Source organism: Euleptes europaea, chromosome 1 (assembly GCF_029931775.1).
Source record: "Euleptes europaea isolate rEulEur1 chromosome 1, rEulEur1.hap1, whole genome shotgun sequence".
In the NCBI taxonomy this organism is placed as follows: Eukaryota; Metazoa; Chordata; class Lepidosauria; order Squamata; family Sphaerodactylidae; genus Euleptes; species Euleptes europaea.
Window position 1 is genome coordinate 99,755,770 of NC_079312.1, and position 21,351 is coordinate 99,777,120.

Below are 21,351 nucleotides of genomic sequence, written 5' to 3' on the forward strand. Positions count from 1 at the left end.
GGGAACAGAACTAGGACTTTGATCATGAGCAGTATGCACCTTTTTATGACCATCTATACTGCAGTGAGCCCATGTCTTCAGAAGCATGCCTGCAAAAGGAAGATTTTCCTAGTTCTGTCTTGGAATTGAGGTTTCCTTGTGCTTTCACCTACATTGGACTTCATTTTGACCCAGCTTGGTAATTCTTTTATAGGTTTTATAGGCTAAAATTATTTTCTAAATCATGGTATGAAGCTGTTCTGCTTAGTGTGTGTGCCTGCAGTGATGGATCTAAAAACAGTGGCCGCAATCCAAAGGACTGCTTTCTGTTCCTAAAACATAGGGGCATCAGTCCAACACAGAGTTGGATGATACCACTTATTTCAATGGAGTTTTAAGTTCATATATCATAGGAGATTAACTGAAAAAGACATGTGGCTGTGACTATAGGTATGTATAAAATTGTCTGCTCATGACTTTGGCTTTTAAACAAAACCTGATATAATACAGGTAAATAAATGTGCGGCTCTTTCCATAGGTGTGTGGTATGGACTGGTGATGAGCGGGTTTTCTTTTATAACCCTACCACTCGTCTGTCTATGTGGGACCGACCAGATGACCTAATAGGAAGAGCAGATGTGGATAAAATTATTCAAGAGCCTCCTCACAAAAAAGGAATGGATGATGGGAAAAAAACAAGTAAGACTGCTTCTCTTGGAAGATTCAGTGAGCCATCTTAAAATTGGTTTTCTGTTTATTTGGGAGAGGTAAGCAAGTTGCTTGTCTTTCACCTCTGCTTCTCCCACAGATATACCAGTGTCAAGGAAATACACTGGTGATTTTTGTTTGTTTATTTTATTTAGGAATTGTGAATGCTGCTTTAAGGTGATTTGCACCAGTGAAACAAAACCAATCAGTCAATAAAACACCCAACCCAGTAGAATAAATAAATAAAAACAGATCAAAATATTGTCGAAGGCTTTCACGGTCAGAGTTCATTGGTTCTTGTAGGTTATCCGGGCTGTGTAACCGTGGTCTTGGAATTTTCTTTCCTGACGTTTCGCCAGCAACTGTGGCAGGCATCTTCAGAGTAGTAACACTGTCCTTCAGTGTTACTACTCTGAAGATGCCTGCCACAGTTGCTGGCGAAACGTCAGGAAAGAAAATTCCAAGACCACGGTTACACAGCCCGGATAACCTACAAGAACCAAAAAACAGATCAGTAAAAAACATGCCAATACAAATTAAAGCCAATTAAGTTTGCAGTCCTAACAACACTTTCTTGGGATTGAGCTCCCTTGAATAACATGGGATTTTGCTCTGGTTAGACCTGTTTTGGATTTCTCCCCAAAAGAGCCAGGGATACAATGGTTCCATATTAACATACCACACCCTCATTAGCACATTATCTTGATACTTACAGGACAATGATTAGCACATTACTTCTGCAGGACAGTACTCAGCTCAAACCCAACCCCTCTCTGACTCTCCCTACACACTTGACACTGAGAGACACTGTCCTTCAGTGTTACTACTCTGAAGATGCCTGCCACAGCTGCTGGCGAAACGTCAGGAAAGAAAATTCCAAGACCACGGTTACACAGCCCGGATAACCTACAAGAACCAAAAATACATCATGGTATGAAGCACTGCATCAACAAGTGGAAAAATCAGATACATCTACCTCCTCTCGCCCTCTTCCATTGGCAGCTTGTGTCAATGCAGAAACAAGGAGACAATTTCACCTACTTTCTCACTCACCGGTGCAACACCCCAATTTGTGGTGCATTTTGTTTGCAAGACTTGCCAGATCCCCAGAGACGATTTTGGGGGGAAACATCAGGTTGTTTAGGAAAGATCCACTCCACCTACTCCTTTTGTGTAGCTTTTCCGCTGGATCCAACCCAGTGAGGCATTCAAACATTGCAACTCAGCATTAGTTTACTATCTGGGCTGTGGGTATATTGACCTGGGGAGTATGTTTACTTCTAGCAATATATAAAGGAATCAGATTTTCCAGGAGAAAAGGCACAGTTTTAATACCTGTATTTAGCTGAACACAATGAAGTCTTGAAATGGTTATTTTACACACAATGACTTGCTAACAGTTACCTCATACCTGAACCGTGATAAGGAAGTGTTACTGTGTTCCAGTTAATTTGGTGAGTATGGATGTTTAGGGAGAGAGAAGGGGGTGATAGATGGTATTGAATCTCAAAAGAAAAAAGAGTGACCTTGAATCTCAAAGAGAATCTTTGAGAAGGTCTTGTATAAAAAAGAAAGGAAAATATGCCGTAGGAAGTGCCTGACTCAGCTTCTTGAGCTGAAAGGACTTCACTAGCTCCCTCCTGGAAGGAGGTCAGGACTCAGAGCAGATGCTTCTTAATCATTAAAGCACAATTCAGAAACCATATTCATGCCCTCTAAGATGGAATCTGAGATTCCAAATGGAACCAGAAAGACTTGGGATAATGCAGTTATATAACTGATCCTAAGGCAATCCTCTGTCCCTGCATATCTATCAAAGACACAGAGAGCCACCAGACATATTAGATGCATCATCCAAAACTTGTAAAGGATAACAATGTGCTACTCAGAACACCTCGTGTTCTTTCATTTAGACTGAAGCTAGGGACAAAGTAATAGTTATACTGATGAAACAAAAAGTTACACAATTCTAGTAGAACAACTCAACTTTAATAAATACACAAGATATATAATAACATAAAATACCATATAGGCCAAAGTAAGGCCTAAGTAAGATATATTTTATCTATAAATATATAGATAAAAAATAATGTAGATCAAACATGTCAACAAAATAGTCTTCTATTCTTCAACAAAATAGTTCTTCCATTGGTGGCTCAGAGACGCCTTATGAACAGGGGAGTCAGGCAGTGGAAATGTTTTCTGGCCCATTGGAAGCCAGTCCATCTTCTGGCACAGTCATGTCAAGCAGTTTCTTGGGAGAGTTTCTGTCTAACCTTACTATGCAACATAGATTCTCCTCATGGGACCTTCGTAGAGTACTTCATGAGCCTCCTTTTGAACCTCTGGAGTTGGACCCTCTGAGGATATTGTTCCTTCAAGGTAGCTTTCCTCTTAGCCATCACATCAGCCAGGGGTGCCCAGAGGTTTCAGCTCCCCAAGTAAAGAAGTAACTTTGCTCTTTCCATAATGACTCCATGATTCTACATACCCTTCCTTCGTGCGTTCCTCAGAGACCTGAAGGTTCATCTCCTCTCCTTCTGTCCTCATCCCAGTCACCTTAAGGAAAGCAGCTATCATTCGCAAAAGCTAGGAACGCATGTGCTCAGGAGTTGAGGAGGGAATATAATCCTACAGAAGGACTCCTGATTGCCAATTCATGGTTTGATGGTCCATCTAAATTGATCACGTGTCTTGGAGGGTAACATATAATAGGTTCTGGAAACCGTTCTAGAGTTGATGCATCTTTTATCGAAATATTAATTGAAGACATGTATTATTGACTGATTAAATACTATGCTCCCTTTGATCTTGAGATGCTGATGTATCTCCATAGGGTACCTCTCTGTCTTTCAGAAATAACATGAGGTAAGTTCCTCAGAACTATGCGGGCAACAAGCAGGCATAAATGATGAAGTTTGATTGAATGATCTTACAAGTTTACTAATGGAAATCTCTCTTGCAGTAAAAGAAGAGCATGAAATGCTGGAAGAAACCAATGATGATGAACCTATTAAAGCAAAGAAACGAAAGTAAGTTTGCCTAAAATTAGTAAAGCATTCATTTATATGAGATTCCTTGTTCTGGTATAACTGCTAATTAAGACTTCCTATGATTTATCTTTTACTAATGTTTTGAGGAAAAGTAAATTTCAAAGCAAATTTCAAAGTAAAACTCAGGGAGAGGAATCCATCCTTTTATCCAAATAATAAAAATATTCAATGGCCTTTAAATACCATTGTGATAGTATAACTGCATAGTTATTGTATGGAGTTAACAGTAAACCACTCAGCCTGTTTATGTGAGCAAAATATATTCATCCCTTCTAGCAGCTAACAAAGGCAGGCCATCTTGAAATGACATTGAATGTGATGCAGCTCCTGTAGAATAGATGCAAGGTGTGGAGACAGAAAGCATCTTGAGGTAGTATAGAATGTCCCTCTCTAACCTCCGTATGTGAACATGAGGGCAGGCGCAAGGATAGAGGTAATGTGAGTACTTGGAAGGAAATAAGAGTGTGACTCTGGCTAAATTCTGTTCGTAAAACAAACACAAGCGCAACATGATGGCTATGTTGTTATGGCAGTAAAATCCTCTCAGCAGACATTCAGCAAGTACCTTGGAATAAAGCTAGGTTTCTTTAGCCTGTGGCTTGGTAGTCTGAATTGTCAAATGTGGTTTGTGCGGGGCGGGGGGCATTTTAGGGCTCCATAATCTGTCTGGGATGTAGATGTTTGTGTGGGAGAGGCGGAAAGGCATCATTCACTATAGGATAATTAACTGGTGGGTAGGCTAGCTCAGGGTTCCCCACTACTAGTATAATCACAATAGCAGTAGACCTTGCTGATTAGGGATGTTGCAACTGGGCTACCACAGATCATAGTTTTTCATGGCCTTTTGGTATGAAAACACAAGACTCTCTTAATCCTGATGAGGGAAGGGGGTTTGATAGTGTGTCTCTCTTTAGAAGCTGCATTGATTAGGATAGTTGTGGGATTGAGATGAATTTGAGAATAGAGGATGTGCATGATTCTGTGGTTTGTCCCCAAACACTAAAGCCAGGTTAAGCTTTTAAATTTGAACTGGGCATTAGAAATGTCTGTGTGAGTTTGGAGAATTAACTTTTCCCATGGTATATTGACATTTGTAATCACAAAATTGATTACATTTCCCTGGAGCTGGGACTTTCATTTTCAGCCTACAAAAGCATGGAAATACTCTGCTTGTTGGATATTTGGACCTAGGTAATCTGGTTCTACTGTAGTTCCCACAGTGAACAAGAAAGCTGATCATCTGAATTCACCCTGAACTTGTATCCCTAGAGTGATGGGAAATGATTTCTTAATTGTAATGTTGATTCTCTATGGAATGTTGTCTGTCTTTATTTTTATAGGAAAGAAGATAACAAAGACATTGATTCAGAGAAGGAGGCTGCCATGGAAGCTGAAATTAAGGCTGCTCGAGAGAGGGCCATAGTTCCTCTGGAGGCTCGAATGAAACAGTTCAAGGACATGCTGCTAGAGAGAGGGGTCAGGAAATATTCCTATATTAATAAGAACACAACATTTTTTTCCTTTGCTAGTGACTTTTAAGTAGGACTGTAACAAAAGGTTGTGTATTATGATACAAGAACACTGAAATCTTACAACTGAATAATAGAAAGCATAGGTTCTTGTAGGTTATCCGGGCTGTGTGACCGTGGTCTTGGTATTTTCTTTCCTGATGTTTCGCCAGCAGCTGTGGCAGGCATCTTCAGAGGAGTAACACGGAAGGACAGTGTCAGTGTCAAGTGTGTAAGAAGAGTAATATATAGTCAGAAAGGGGTTGGGTTTGAGCTGAATAATTGTCCTGCAAAAAGTATCAAAGGTAATGTGCTAATCATTGTCCTGTAAGTATCAAGATAATGTGCTAATGAGGGTGTGGTATGTTAATATGGAACCATTGTATCCTGAACCATTGTCAAAATATTTGTATAGTCAAAAATGAAAAAAAAAATTCAACTTCCCCTACATCTTCCTCTATTCCTTAAAAATTAATTATTTTATAAATCTCCATTTCTCCCAAACACTCAATTAAAACATATCGGTTCTAAATTAATTATCATATATAATTGCGTATCCATAAAGCCAATCCTTTTAACCAGTTCCATTTAATCTTTTCCTTTTTGATCTTTGCCACAAAAGAAATTAAAATCTCGTAATTTAATCCCTTTATCCGGAATTTCCAACATTTCCTTCTTCTCATCATTAACAGTAAGTAACAAGGACAGGGGTGGGGAACGTCAGGCCTGGGGGCTGTATAAGGCCCGCAAAATCATTTGGTCTGGCCCTTCATGGGTCCTAGCAGATCTCTAGCTCAGAAGGATGCTTCCCTGTCTGAATCTCTTGGGCCCAGCTGGGGACAGCAGAGCTCAAAAACGAGTCGCTCTATGTGGCAGACACTCGGAGCCATCTCCAGTCATGCCTCTTGGCTAAATGTTTGACCAAATGTAGCAGGCTAATTTTTAAGTTGGTAATTTTGTATGGCCCGCGAATAATGTTAGAAATATCCAAATGGCCCTTGGCAGAAAAAAGATTCTCCACCCCTTGGGAATTGTTAGTAAGGTCTCTTCTGCAGGTGAATAGTCTTCATAGTAAATCCTTGTTGCAGCATCTTCTCAAATTCAAGGAAGATGATCCTGACATCTCCTTTTTTCCTGGTCATCAAATCTTCCAGACAAATGTTGAACAATTCATCAGGCAAATTGAAAAGACTTGATTCAAAGTCACTCTCATTCAAATCCGTTGTTGCCTATGTATTGTAGTCATCCATTTCGTTTACAAGATTCTTGTGTTCTTCATCTTTCTTATCAACTAGAGGACCCTCTAGTATCGCCTCTGACCTCATTGTAGTCATCTGGGTTGCTTCTTCTGTAAGATCTTCTGCTTCTTCATTCTTGACTTGAGTCGTTGATTGGATAAAGGTATTCAGTATAGTAATTATTTGCTCCATCTGTTTTGACAGCTGCTTCTGTTGATTTGACAGCTGTTCATATTGTTTTGCAGTTGTCTCTTTTTGTCTGGCAAACATATCCTGAATTTTCTTTTCCATATTTCCTTCTTACAGGGATTCTTTAGCTTGAAATAGAGCAAGTAATATGATGCCTTATTCTTAGCGATTTTGAAATTCAGTGCCCTTTTTTTTTTTTTTTTTTGGTGATTTTGGCAGGCTTTAAAGTAGTTTTTTCCAGGGTGTGGGTAGATTGTTAGTCCATGCCAAGCACAGTCGCTAGGCTATTTTTGTAAAAAATCTTCAATAAGTAGATAAAAAAGGGTTTTTAAAATTTAGGTTACCAGCGAGTTTTTACAGACACTCTAGGTCGGCACAGATCAGGAAGTAGGAAGTTAGCCGGAAGTGGTACTGCCACGGACCTTCCAACGTCCCCTTTTTTTAGTTTTTGGTAGCTGACCTCATTGTTGCTCTACCCGAGGGGCTCGTTTTCGGTCCTGTGTGATTCCTTGCTTCCTTTCTCCCCGATACCAGCACACTTGCTGCAATAGAATAGTAATCCTAGAGGTCTTCCGGTACTGATGGAATTTTCAGAGACATGGCAAAAGGATCTTCCCAGCCGGAAAAGATAGCGTGGCCAAGGGGAGGGAGGGTTTTATGCCTCCTTTCCCCTCAAACATCACAAAGTCTAATTGGTGCTTGCCACGTCTATCAAACCAGGCGGTTGTTTAGTCTACCCACAGATCAACTTGATAAAGTCCTTGCCGCTTTATCTGACTGCTTATCTTTACAAAAAGAGTCTTATCTGATGGGAGGGGAGCATGCGGAGTTTCCAGTTATTTTCTGCCTGCCAGATCAACCTCCTTTTCCCGGTAAGCTCAAAAGTATTCTTGTTACTCACAAAGATTTCGGGGGGTGAGGTATTTTCTTCTTTAGATGGTTCATAAGTTGGTTGTAGGTAATGGAGGTCCAAGCCTAATGCCAAGAAATGTTCGTGGCGATGCTTCTCCCCTCGATGCCAAGCGGGACGAACATCCACACCCCCGGGGGACTTTAAAAAGCTCCCTCGGGGAGTATGGGAGTCACACCGCTTTTCTTCAGGCTGCAGAGGAATTCCTGAGTCCCAGTCCACTATTTAGGACTGGGTTGGTGTGTTTAGAACACACCAAATCAAATCATTTGGATTCCCTTGGGAGCTTTTCCCAGGGATGTGTGCTTGGGACCAGCTCGTTACCGTAAGTCAAGCCTTATTCATTCTTAAACTCTCTTCTTTTCTGTTAAAGTTGTGCTGATGTTTATGAATTTCAATGGCTTCTCTGTGCAATCTGACAAAATAGTTGGTAGAATTGTCCAGTCTTTCAGTGTCTTGCAATAAGACCCTGTGTCCTGTTTGTGTCAGTCCATGTTCAGCCACTGCTGATTTCTCAGGTTGGCCAAGTCTGCAATATATTTCATGTTCTTTTATCCTTGTTTGTATGCTGCGTTTTGTGGTCCCGATGTAAACTTGTCCACAACTGCAAGGTATACGATATACTCCTGCAGAGGTGAGGGGGTCTCTTTTGTCTCTTGCTGATCGTAGCATCTGTTGTATTTTACCAAGACCACGGTCACACAGCCCGGATAACCTACAAAAACCAATGAACTCTGACCGTGAAAGCCTTCGACAATAGAAAGCATAGTTGCTAAATTATGTACCATCTGTCTCCATTTAACAGGTAATACCGGCACACTCTTGTTAGGATTTATGGGTCTTTATACTAATAATACATTCCAAGCCTGTATGTGTTCCAGGTTAAGGAACTTCCAGGCATTGGAACGCTTGATTATTTTGCAGTCCTAAGCAGAATTACACACTTTTGAGGCTATTGCACTTTATAACTGCTGCAGACATTGGATAAAGAAATATAAGCCACTTCAGCTCCCCATTGAGGAGAAAAGTGGTATATGAATGAAGTAAATAGACAGCCAGAAATATTCCTCAGCTCAACCATTGAAGTTCCACATTGTGGGAACATGGGAAATAATGAGGGGAGATGTCCCACCTTAATTTATAGTAGGTATTAACTTGGGCATTTTTGTGTACAACCTGCAGTTTTCCTTTATAACCCTCATCTCCAGTCTCCTATCCCCCTCCCACTCCATTATCAGGTTTAAAGAAGTTGTTTGCTCCTTTATAATTTTTTTCCGTAGAAATTACACCTTCTGAAAGTCATTGGACTTCTCAGGCAGGTGCTTTTTTGTGTAAAACAAAGCGAACAGTAGTCTTCGTTTCAGCTTACCTGATGCACTTTAGCTCAGTACATTTCCTAGGCCGCTGTTTTGTCCATTCCTGAAGGTATGGGGGGAGTGATTACGAACTGCAAGCGAGCTTAAATTTTAGATCAAAAATCACTTGTCAGCGTAGGGGATGGTAAAATTCTTAGCTTGTGGTGAACAATCAGTGTAATTCTCCTACATAATTTCCAGGTTAAACTTGTTTTCAAGGTTTGTTTTCTTTTGAGTAGTGCCCAAAAGTCTATTCCTGTGTAAAACTCTCTGGTTCACATGAGTGAGAAATAGAAGGTTCAGAAAACTACCTATGGAGGCATAGGAAATCATAATGCTGAACTTCAAAGCTACCTTTTGATGTAGCCATTTTTAAATGTCACACAGTAGTGGGTTTTTTTAATGAGTAATTAGGTGTGTGTTAGTTCTGTGTAATTATGTAGACGTTTTCTGAGCCAATTAGTGTGGAAATTTGCCATGCTGACCTCCTGTAGTTCATCATCTATTAGTGATGAAACTGCTGTAAGGGTTTCAGTTATGGCTCCTTTTTAACAGATGTCCTGTAGGTTTCAAGCAAAACTGCACAACGTGCAAGTCTGGGTGAGTTTAATTGCCAGGAAAATCAGCACTTTTTTCTTCTCCTTTTTTTTCCTTTAAAGGTTTCTGCTTTTTCTACTTGGGAGAAGGAGCTACACAAGATAGTTTTCGATCCCCGGTACTTGCTTCTTAACCCTAAGGAAAGAAAACAGGTATTTGTTAACTGTCTGGTAATTATATTTATATTCATATTCCTTATAAATGAAACTTAATATTTACACTAGAGAAAGTGGTTCGGTGAAAGTTACATTTTAAAGGTTTCTTGTGAATTCTGATATCTGGGAATTTTAGATAATCAAGGCTTGCAAAATAAGAATGGGGGGAGCATCCACGGAAGTTCTCAAGACTTTTTATGGAGAAATGAAAGTTTCTCACTCAAGTGTACTAATAGGTATACATTTATATGTTGGCAGAAACAACTATCCACATCCCAAAGTAGCCATATCAAAATACTAATACCAGGAATATCCAGCAGAAATACAAATACTGGGGAAATTAGCATAATTATATTTAATAGTGATGTCATGGCTCCTGTGCAGATAACATATTTAGTGTAGCAGGGCCAGTCATGAAGGCCAGAGAGAATGGTATTATCCAGGCATACAGAAATATATGATTTTTCTTTGTGGATGCCTCCCTTCCCAAAGGGATTAGTCAGTCTGCATTGGCAGACTTGCAAGAGAACTAACCTTTCCACCGTGTGCGTGTGTCAGCAGATGCCTGTATCTCGTCAGTAGGTCACCGGATAAAGGAGCAAGAGACCGACCTCTCCATTGAGCTCATTTGGGAACTTGAGCTGCTCACCTTGCCATCACCCAAGGTTGCTAAGACAACCAAAATGGTGCCTGAACTCTCATGGGATTGGGGAGATAAATTATATGAGGGTGATGGGTGGGGTGTGGGGAGAATAAGGGGGATGCATCTAGTAGTATGGTGAATGAGGGGGAAGGATGAGACAGAATTAAAGGAAGGGGAAGGGCAAAGCAGGGGAGGAAGAATGGAGCCAAAGGGGGAAGGGAGACATTTAGAGAGGGAGCTGAAGGGGAGCAGTGATGTAAAGCAAGTGGGAAAGGATTATTTTTAACAGGCTTCCCAACTCCATATTCACATCCTGTACTGCAGTTTACGTATAGAACTAAACTTCTAAGGTACTTGAGGAGTAAGTTTATTTCTCTTAGAATCAAAATCTCATTCCGTGCAGTCTTTTTTTCACAAAGGCGAACATAAATGAGTTTGTCGAAGTGAATAATCAGCATTTTATATAATCTTTAGAAATACTTTCTGTTTATACATAATCTTGGTCATAAGTGTGTTGTAAAAATTCTGTTTTTGCAGTCTCATCCTGTTAAGGGTGTATGTAAAATAAAAATATTTCACAATCTGAAGTAAAATATTGCCTTTATGGGTTAAAAAATAGCACTGCCGGGAAAAAAATAATTTGTTTGCTTTGCACTTCTCATATCTTATGATGATCCATGTGGGTATTTTGTACGGCATTGTCTTTGGTACTTCTTTAGGTATTTGATCAGTATGTGAAAACCAGAGCAGAAGAAGAGCGTAAAGAAAAGAAAAACAAAATAATGCAAGCTAAAGAAGATTTCAAGAAAATGATGGAAGAAGCAAAGATTAATCCCCGGTACGAATTTCTTTCCATTTTGTGCAAAGCAGATGAGGTGGTGTTAGAGTATGTGTTTTTCCTCCACTATGTTCTTGTGTTGTTTGGTTCTGTTGTTTGTAAGGCTTTGATTTGCTTGAAGTCCGCAACTTCACAAATTTACTGCTGTTGGGTCAAACTCTAATATTAGCTATTTCAGGATGTGAAACATTCAAATTGTTCCATGTGGTATGGAGAATGGATTTACTGGTTCTAATTATTCACAGTCCAAGACCTGGACTTCTCCTCTCCTGATGGGGTGTGGAAAACACTAATGAAGAAAAGAAGAACCTTGCTTGTGTGTGATGCAGTAGCTTAGAGAACTCTTGCTTCTTAACTATTACATAAATGAGAAACAGATCATTGCCAGTTGGCAGTGTAGGCTACAATTCCAGAGTTGTTTGTGATATTGAGTATTTTATATTGAGTATTTGACTACATTGAGTGCTCCCATTATTGCAGACTACCCAGCTATCAAACTCAGGTCCATAAGTGGAAGCCATTTCATAGCCAACAATGGGAAAAGCCCCATCTGCATTCTCCCTACTTAGCTGTAGTTTTGCAACCTTGTATGGTTAATGTCCAAATGAGTTTTCACAATTTAACCCTATTATATGCAACATGTTACTAATAGGTAATTGATATGATGCTGTTACCATTGCCTTAGAAGGACTTGCTCCTCTTTAAAGCCTAAACCAGATAGGAGTTGTATTGTATTAAGAGTTCATTTGTTTTAGTTCAGTGTAATTGTTTCAGCAAAATAAAGTGAAATGTATGAGTCGAATACTGGTCTGCTACTGTGCTCAGATTTACCTGATTCTGCCAATAGCTATTCAACTGGGTAACTTGGTCAGTGGGAGTAGAATAAAATTTGGAGTAGATCTAATACTGATCTTGAAAATAATTGTTTTCTGGGAAACTCTTTTACTGGTTCAGTGTTAAAATATTTCTGGTTGTCCTTTGTAGTCCAGAGGACACAGAAATAATTATTTCTATTGTATTTATGTATGTTTTTTCCCGTTTTAGTCAGCAGCAAGTAAGGGGAAACAAAGGTCCAAAGGGATCTAAATGTTTTGTCGTTGCTCTTCATCTTCTGATTTTACTGTGTTTATCCGAGATACCAGTGCCCTAGGGATGTTTGCACCCCTTGTGTTTTATATGCTGAAGAATTTGTGTCCAGCCTCTTGCTTTTACAGCTCACTTTTAGTATAGGTTTACATTCACTTCCAGTCAATTGAAAAAGCTACCAAATTCTTCTCTTGTTTTAATTTACCCTACAGCAACAGTAGGCGGGATTTTCCAAGTCTAATTATTTCCATGCTGTGATGAAAACATTCGTAGGATTATAATGTCTCACGTAATCTTGGGGCCAGATTAGCATCAGATCTTGGAAAAAGCCCAGTAGTGTTGTTGTTTTTTTTTCAAGGTAAGTGGCAGTACTATACCTACTGCACATCTGAGATTTGGAATCTGGCCCTGGAGGTGAGAGTATTGTAACGATAAATGCTGCAGGGGAAAAGGGTGGAAAGTGCCGCATACGATATTAAAAGAATCTAGATTTTTCTGTCATTAGTTTCATTTCAGGCCTAGTTGAATGGAGAGTAATAACTTTGCATTGTATAACCATGAATGAAGAGAGCAGGCTGGTAGTGGGAGTACTGAAAGATTGTACTCTGATGGAAGAACTGCACAAAATGTATACACTTTTTTAAATGGAAAAAACATTGCATAACACTTTTTTTTAAAGGAAAAGTATAAGACTTTGTTTCTTGGACACCGCTCTGTTATTAAGGGTACAGGTATGTTGATGTTGAAGGCATATGTTTCAGCTGAAGGAAGACATTATGCAGTTGTGCTGCTGAATGATGTTCTGGCTAAGAAAGCTCTACCAAATCAGTACACTTGCCATTTTGTTGCAGAACTACTTTTAGTGAATTTGCAGCCAAGCATGCTAAAGACTCGCGGTTCAAAGCAATTGAAAAAATGAAAGATCGGGAGGCCTTGTTTAATGAATTTATCACAGCAGCAAGGAAGAAGGAAAAAGAAGATTCGAAGACCCGAGGAGAGAAGGTAAGATTTATTTTTTTATTCCATGTGTGTGAAAGTAGTATGCATGCGAGGGGTGGGAGAAGGCCATTGCTAGTCTTCCCAGGTTCTCCTCCCCCAATTACTTTTACCAGCCCCCAATTTTTCCTGCTTGAAGCATTCCCCACCTTTTTAGTGATACTGGATAGACATTTAAAACTCGGAATGTGTATATTGTTGTTCACATAGTATTCTTTTTTCTTTTTTTTTGCTAAATTAACATTTAAGTTTCAAAAAATCCTAGAGTTTAAAAGGAAGTGCCTTGTCTGGCTGGAAAACTCCAGCCAGATCATTATATGCCTGCTCTCTCAGTAGTGCCTGTCAGATATGAGATGTCTTTGTGAGCAAATTTCAAACAGTTTCTTTACCTCTAAATGCTAACACTTCAGTGGTGTGTGTGTGTTTGCGTGTGGATGTGTGTGTTTTAATCTTCCCGTAAATGTGTTTTAGTATGATTGCTGATCAGAAACTAAAGGTCGACTATTAAAGATTAATGAATTCCAAATGTCATTTGTCTGCACTGTCAATGCAAGAGACCAAGTGCACAGTACTGGGGAAGGTGGATGCTACAGAGTGTCTTCCAACAGTGTTAGCATCAAAATATAGAGCCACTTTCTTCAGTTTCTTCACTTTCTGCTGTGTTGTATGAATGAAGGAAATTTTCTCTCTGAAACCTAATCATTTCTGGTATTTTTGTTGCCTTTCATAGATTATGACGTGAAGCTAATGTAAGTTCCTTTCATTAAGAGGGGGATGTAGCTAGAGGCGTGTGATATATTATTTTGTTTAAAATCCTTCTGCCCTATAGCAACAGGAAACCTTCTCAATTTAAACTTGAACCTGTTATTAATATTTACGAAAATAAAATATTCTCTAGTATTTTGCTTGAAGTGTTTAAGAGTCTCTTCATGGATCGTGTGTTTTTTAACGGGCTTAGCATTTATATAACATTTTTTGAGCGATCAGAGGGTTGCACATGCATTCCCCTGTTGTAGCCCTGTCACAGCCCTGTGAGTTATGTCAGTGTTAATATTCCCATGTTGTAGATGAGGAACTCGGGCTAAAAGAATGTGGCTTGCTTATGGCCATCTTCAGGACTCTGCTATACCAGAATGATTAGCTTTCTAGAGGCAAAAGCATGTAACCCAGAACACTTACTTAAACTGCTTTTTAAAACTGTTGTCATGTTTCAGGTGGTGGCGTTGCATCTGAATTATAATCAAAAGAGAATAATTAAGAAGTAAATTCTTTTAAGCTTGCATGAGTTACATCAAACATTTTTTTAAATTAAAAATTGTATTTATCTTTGCATTTGAAACTAATTATTTCTTTTTTCCCAAAGCCTCTTGTAACCATTTTATGTATTCTGTTTTGTAACAAGTGGATAGATTTTACAGTTTTGTGCTGTGCGGCCTGTCAATCAGTTCAGTCTGACAGCTGTCAATCACTGACACGCAAACTATTATGGGATTCCCTAGTGAGGAAAGAATTGGTATCTCTGTGTGGTGACTTTAGCCTCCCGCAGTTCCGGTACTTTACATTTTTTCAGTTTTTTTCCTTGTGAAGTGATGAGAGTTGTGCCCAGAATGTGTAAACTGCAAAAAAGAGGGGGAAATCCTCCTAATTACACAAAGTATTTTCAGCCATATTTGCTTTTGCTGTGTTTCTATGTTTAAAAAAAAGAAAAGTTTTAAAAGTGAGTTAAGTGAAGCTTTCTCAGCCAGTTTTCCAGAAAAGATGTTTGAATTAAGAATTATGTCTCATTCCCACAAAGTTTTAAAGTAAGGGTTTGAAGTACGGCACTATTTTGACATTTTCCCACTCTGTGGTTCATTGATTTCATGGAATTTTTAAAAAGCTTATATCTCTAGTCCTAAAAGATCTTATCACATTTTGGAGCTGAAGGGGAAGATGTAAGGTACACCATTAATACTAGGCTTCTGTCATGTAGCCACACACTTAGGAGAAGACAGGAAGGAGCCAAGTCTTTCAGACGTGGCATATTTAGAAATAGCCCTACCCAGTGTCCATTGTGAGCCCTGGTGAAGCTTAGACCAGTGCCGCCATGCCCTTTGTAAACGACTCCATACAATCTGTAGTACTTGGGTGTTTGTTTCTCCCTGAGAGTTGTTCAGTTCATTTTTTAAAAAAGGGTTAACATCATGGTAGAGTGGTACCCAACTGTTCTTTTTTAAAAGACTGTGGTTATGATAAGTAACTGCTTAAGATATTTGAAGTCCACATACTGTTTTTTTAATCGTCTTTGTTCTTTGCTTTAAAAGGTTATGCATTCCATTTTTTGCTTATTGTTTCTAGAAATCATGTATGAACACATGAAGCTGCCTTATACTGAATCAGACTCTTGGTCTATCAAAGTCAGTATTGCATACTCAGACTGGCAGCTGCTCTCCAGGATCTCAGGCAGAGGTCTTTCACATCACCTACCTGCTTAGTCCCTTTAACTGGAGATGCCGGGGATTGAACCTGGGACCTTCTGCATGCCAAGCAGATGCTCTACCACTGAGCCATAGCCCCTCCCCATATAGAAATTCTATATGTCCTTTCAACCCTAGAGTAAAACAAAATATTAGCCACCTTGATTGGCTTCATTTGCTGAACAGGACAGTAAAAGAATTGCCTCTAGCTGAAACATTGGTTGTTACCTTTTGGCAGAGGCCAGCAGCACTAGGCAGGCGAGTTCATGCTGGCTTTCAAGCTAGAATGAGGATGACAGCTGCTGGTTTCTATAGAGACAGAATAGCTTGCTGTGTGGATCTTAGGTACCGTTGTTGGTGAAGACACTTCATGATTGTAATGTTCTAAATGAACTTCAGCAGTATCTTGGGTGGAAGATCAATTTAATAAGCTTAGTAGACAATCTAAAATGAAAGTAGGAAAGCATTTGGTGTGTCTGTACAGTTACCCTTACTTTAAAGATTTTTGTAGAAACACCAAACGTAATTTTCACATGTATGGCTTAGAAAGCTTCATATTTTGATACTACTTGCATGTTATGACAAACTTAGCTTTGAAATAACATAGTTTTAAAAAATCAAGGCTACTATGCTCTAAGCACTCTTAAGCCCTGGTGTGGTAAACCATGCCACCATTATTGATGAACAAAATCGCTGTTACCTAATTTTTATTGCCTTCAAATTATCCAGGTTAAATTTGTTCTTGCATATCGAAATACTTTGTCGAGAGCCAAATAACATAGTTGAGGGAAATTACAGATTACTAGCATTGTTCTGTACATAGCTACTATTTGAAGAGAACTGGATCATCATGTTGCTGCTACAGCGACAGATATGTGTCAGGCAGGATAGTTAAGTCACTAGAAATTGCTTCCCTATATTGCATTAAGGCTGGGAGTTTCCAATGACACCACTGTGCATGATTGATCTGGGCTTTGTAGGGAGGATGTTAACATATGATCTGGTCAAGCTTATAAATGAATAATAATGACTACAGTTAAATTAGCTGTAGTCATGCTATCTTTTCTTGAAGAATTTGTTGGTGTTCTGAAGGCTAAATGCTTAGCTTCATGGGCAAGGCCCTGGCCATGTAGCAAGAGGCTGACTGGGCTTAGCGGGAGGCTTGTTTCCATGAGTCAAAGACCTAGTGTGTGTATGAACACAGTGTTGTATGGTAAGCCATTGGTGTGAAGTATCTCTGCATGCGATTGCAGCAATTTTAGCCTCACCATCACAACCCTTTGAAAATGCTTTTGTGGTTGTGTGGTTGAAATTGCCAAAAACGCATGCGGAATTGATTTCCACAAACAGCTCTGTCTGTGCTTCAGCTTCCATCATATGTATAATGGAAAACATCTGTGTAGGTTCTAAGGGAAACAAGCCGGGGATGGGGTATTATGAAGTAGCTTATTTTGCATTTGTTCATACTGGAGGAGAGGGGACATTGTTATATGAGACAGATCAGTGTAGAATGGCTCACCTGTGTTGAGTCATAGCAATGTTGGGCGGCTTTGTCATAATTCATATATTTTCTGTCCTTTAAAAGAATTATGGCAAAACTATATAACATGTTAATTGCAAAACACTATTTCTGTTTTGTACCTGATTTTAATTTTAAGTTCATTTAGATAAGCACATTCATACAGCCTCTCTCTATTAAATTTAATTGTAGCATTGCTTGTTATTATCCAGTGCTAGTTGCTATCCATGGTGCTCTTGGAATGATAACTTACTCATAAACGTTGATAACATATTCCTCAGTTCAGAAGTTGCATTAATTGGTGCTTCAAGTCTAGTCTAAGGGGACAGTTCACCGAGCCCTATTCCTGTGAAAGAGCAACTTCCAGTGGTTTGCATAATGCCTGGAATTCATTAATTCAACCTACACATGTGTGATAGAGCTGTGGGCCAATTTGTACACTAATTCACATAGGATTTCAATATAAACAGTGGAAAAATGTGAACAATTTTAGGCACTGTTTCCTCCCCCCCACACACACACACACACCCCACATACACACTCACTCCTTTAAAGAGGAAGGCTTGTACAAACCTCGCATTTATCCCTTCCTGCCTGCAGAGAGTTCATTCTGACAATTGGATGGGTGGGCTGGCCCTGTGAGTTCAGTCTGGGTGTTCTGTACGGCTTTTATGAGACCACTTCCAAGAGTGTGTAAGATGTACCACTTTTTAACTAGATTAGAAGTATAGAATAGACTAGTACAGTTTTTCAAAGAAACTCTTCCTGTTGAGGAAGTTCTTGCATGCACATGTAAGCATCCTCTTTGGATGAAGGCCTGAAATTGTTCTGCTCACTCAGTTAATGACTACACAGTCATTTAATAAACTATTCAGTGTGCATTTCGAACACTTCTGCATAATATGTTCTCTTGTAATACATTCATGAAAAGTTTCATCCAAAATAACATGGGCTAGAGATTCTAAAATCTAAAATTTAATAGTCTTCTGGGAAAACTTAATTTTGAACCTAATGTTTGCCATCACGGTAAGTCTGCTTCTGCGTTTTTAAATGAAGTTGCCAGCAATCAGTCTCTCTTCATTTGTTCCCTTTTCCCCCTTTGTCTTCTCTTTAAAATATAGATCAAAATGGACTTCTTTGAACTGTTGTCTAATCACCACTTGGACAATCAGTCTCGCTGGAGCAAAGTGAAGGACAAAGTAGAGACTGACCCACGCTACAAAGCTGTGGATAGCTCTTCACAAAGGGAGGATCTTTTTAAGCAGTATATTGAAAAAATAGCCAAAGTATGTACATTATTGTGGTAGTAATTGCTTTGGTTTTTCTGGGTATTTTACTGTTGGAGCAATTAACACCAGACTTTGAAAAACATTCCTCTAAAAGGAATGTTTATTATGTTTCTTTATTGATTATATCCATTTGTTTACTTTCATGTTTATATCCCCAGGCTAGCATCCTTGTTTTGCTGTTATTTTTTAAAAATATACATGGGTTGCTTTGTTTTCTGAAATCCTAAAACAGTGGGTAATGCACTGCCTCTGTCTGATGAAAAGGGGAATATCTCTGCCCAAATGTGCAGTAGTCACAGAATGTTAGCTATGTAGATCAATCTGTGTATTAAGCCTCACTATTACGCTCTGAGAATGGAAGCAGATGCATTGTTCTGACAATGTTAAAACAATTTAAAACAGATTAATGATAAAAGTCCAAAGATTAAAATCTTCATTCTTTAAACATCTTAGTTAACAGATACATTTAGGGGCAAAAACTTAAAACAGTGAAGAGGTGTAATTACCTACCCACCCAGCCCAGATAGAGTTCTGAGGGGTAGATGATACTACTAAAAAATCCTTTCTTCTCATAACAAGAATCCTAGCTTCTAATGGAAGTGGTACTTGGAACAGGGTCATTGGGTGATCTAAGCATACAGGACAGCTCACAGGGGTAGCTAGATCGTAGAGTGTTTTGGTCTTTAAAGAGAAAAGCACTTTTCGATGGCTCCTAGAAGACAATGGGCAATCTGTCTGAATGCAAAAGTTAAGGCTTAAGGGGCACGAGATAAGTCTGTGTAACTTGGATTTACTATCCTAGTTACTGTGTAACTAGGATTTACATCCTAGTGGCTCATCTCATAAGAGAATATGGGGTAAATATCCCAGTTCATTTAAATGGAAAAGGTTAGGCCTTGACAACGTGTGTATGAAAGAAAACAGCTGCTGCTTAAGGAATACCAAAGGGTCAGGGGGAAATGCTTATGCCAAGGACACTTGGAAACAAAATACGTTGTAACTGCTACAGGCCTCCAAACCAAGATGAGGAGAGCACTTGTGCTTGTTGCTAAATGACAGCATTGCCAAAACCTGGCAGAGCAAAGCAGGAGTGTGGTTGCTGTGTATGTCAAAGAGAGCATAGATTCCAGTAAAGTGGAAAACTTAAGAGAAACACACTTTTCCACAGAATTGCTATGGTTGGAAGTACCACTTCTGAAAAGTAATGCTGCGAACATACTGTTGCCCACCTAATCAAAAGTCTAAGGGTGATCTTGAGATGGAGAAAGAAAGCTGTTACTCAGCACTGTTTCTGTGATCCTGGGAACAAAATTTCCTGGGCTTTGAAATAGCTGCTCTGGTTGCGGGGAAGGGAAAGCTACGGAAAGCAAGTATCTTTGCACTGGACAAAACCCTAGGAATAGAATTTTCACCCAGATTGAAAAGCAGAGTATAAAGGTGGAGCCAGTAGTATGAGATAATGGCAGATCTCAAACAGCTGGGGAAAGCTTGGAAGATCCTTGTGCTGGATGCAACCTATTATATACTTAGAGTTCCAAAATGTTTTTGACAGGGTCCCTCGCCAAATTCTTCTGCATAAGCAGCCGCGAGGATTGGGCACTCTGGTAATTAGTGACTGGTTAAACAGGAAGCAGGAGCCCCATGGCACAGAGTGGTAAGCTGCAGTACTGCAGTCAAAGCTCTGCTCGCAATTGGAGTTCAGTCCTGACAGAAGTTGGTTTCAGGTAGCCTGCTCAAGGTCTCAGCCTTTCATCCTTCTGAAGTCGGTTAAATGAGTACCCAGCTTGCTGGGGGTAAAGTGTAGACGACTGGGGAAGACAATGGCAAACCATTCCATAAAACAAAAGTCTGCCTAGTAAACACTGTGATGTGACGTCACCCTGAGGTCAGTAATGCCCCGGCACAGCAGACTACCTTTAGCTTTTCAAACAGGAAGCAGAGGGTAGGAGTAAAAGGCAGTTCTCACACTGTCCAAAACAGATGCTGGACTAGATAGGTCATTGGTCTGATCCAGCATGGTGGCTTTTATTTTATTTTCCCCTTAATGTGAACAGCACAGTGTTTAAAATATTGTCGAAGGCTTTCACGGTCAGAGTTCATTGGTTCTTGTAGGTTATCCGGGCTGTGTAACCGTGGTCTTGGAATTTTCTTTCCTGACGTTTCGCCAGCAGCTGTGACAGGCATCTTCAGAATAGTAACACTGAAGGACAATGTCTCTCAGTGTCAAGTGTGTAGGAAGAGTCAGAGAGGGGTTGGGTTTGAGCTGAGTACTGTCCTGCAGACATAATGTGCTAATTATTGTCCTGTAAGTAGAATAGTAACACTGAAGGACAGTGTCTCTCAGTGTCAAGTGTGTAGGAAGAGTCAGAGAGGGGTTGGGTTTGAGCTGAGTACTGTCCTGCAGACATAATGTGCTAATCATTGTCCTGTAAGTATCAAGATCTTGATACTTACAGGACAATGATTAGCACATTATGTCTGCAGGACAGTACTCAGCTCAAACCCAACCCCTCTCTGACTCTTCCTACACACTTGACACTGAGAGACACTGTCCTTCAGTGTTACTACTCTGAAGATGCCTGCCACAGCTGCTGGCGAAACGTCAGGAAAGAAAATTCCAAGACCATGGTTACACAGCCCGGATAACCTACAAGAACCAAAGCACAGTGTTTGTTTGCTCATTGGGAGGCTCCACTTGCATATATCTTCTTTGAGGATCTTTTTTATTTATTGATATGTGCAGATGAATTTCTAGAAAAATATAAATTGGGAGCATTGCAGAGTTTGCGAATCCTAAAGGTTACATAAAACTACGAGGTTCACGTTGCTTTT

At 39.6% G+C, this 21,351-nt stretch overlaps 1 protein-coding gene across 8 annotated transcripts in view; it reads left to right on the forward strand.

Annotated features, from left to right (window-relative positions):
• TCERG1 (transcription elongation regulator 1) overlaps positions 1–21,351 on the forward strand; it is a 60,334-nt gene that overhangs the window by 32,069 nt on the left and 6,914 nt on the right. For all 8 annotated transcript variants that reach the window (XM_056862783.1, XM_056862791.1, XM_056862800.1 and 5 more), the window contains 7 exons: positions 518–678; positions 3,653–3,719; positions 5,081–5,216; positions 9,600–9,689; positions 11,055–11,173; positions 13,111–13,261; positions 18,352–18,516. In XM_056862783.1, coding sequence (XP_056718761.1) covers positions 518–678; positions 3,653–3,719; positions 5,081–5,216; positions 9,600–9,689; positions 11,055–11,173; positions 13,111–13,261; positions 18,352–18,516 — 889 coding nt within the window. The remainder of the gene's footprint in view (positions 1–517; positions 679–3,652; positions 3,720–5,080; positions 5,217–9,599; positions 9,690–11,054; positions 11,174–13,110; positions 13,262–18,351; positions 18,517–21,351) is intronic.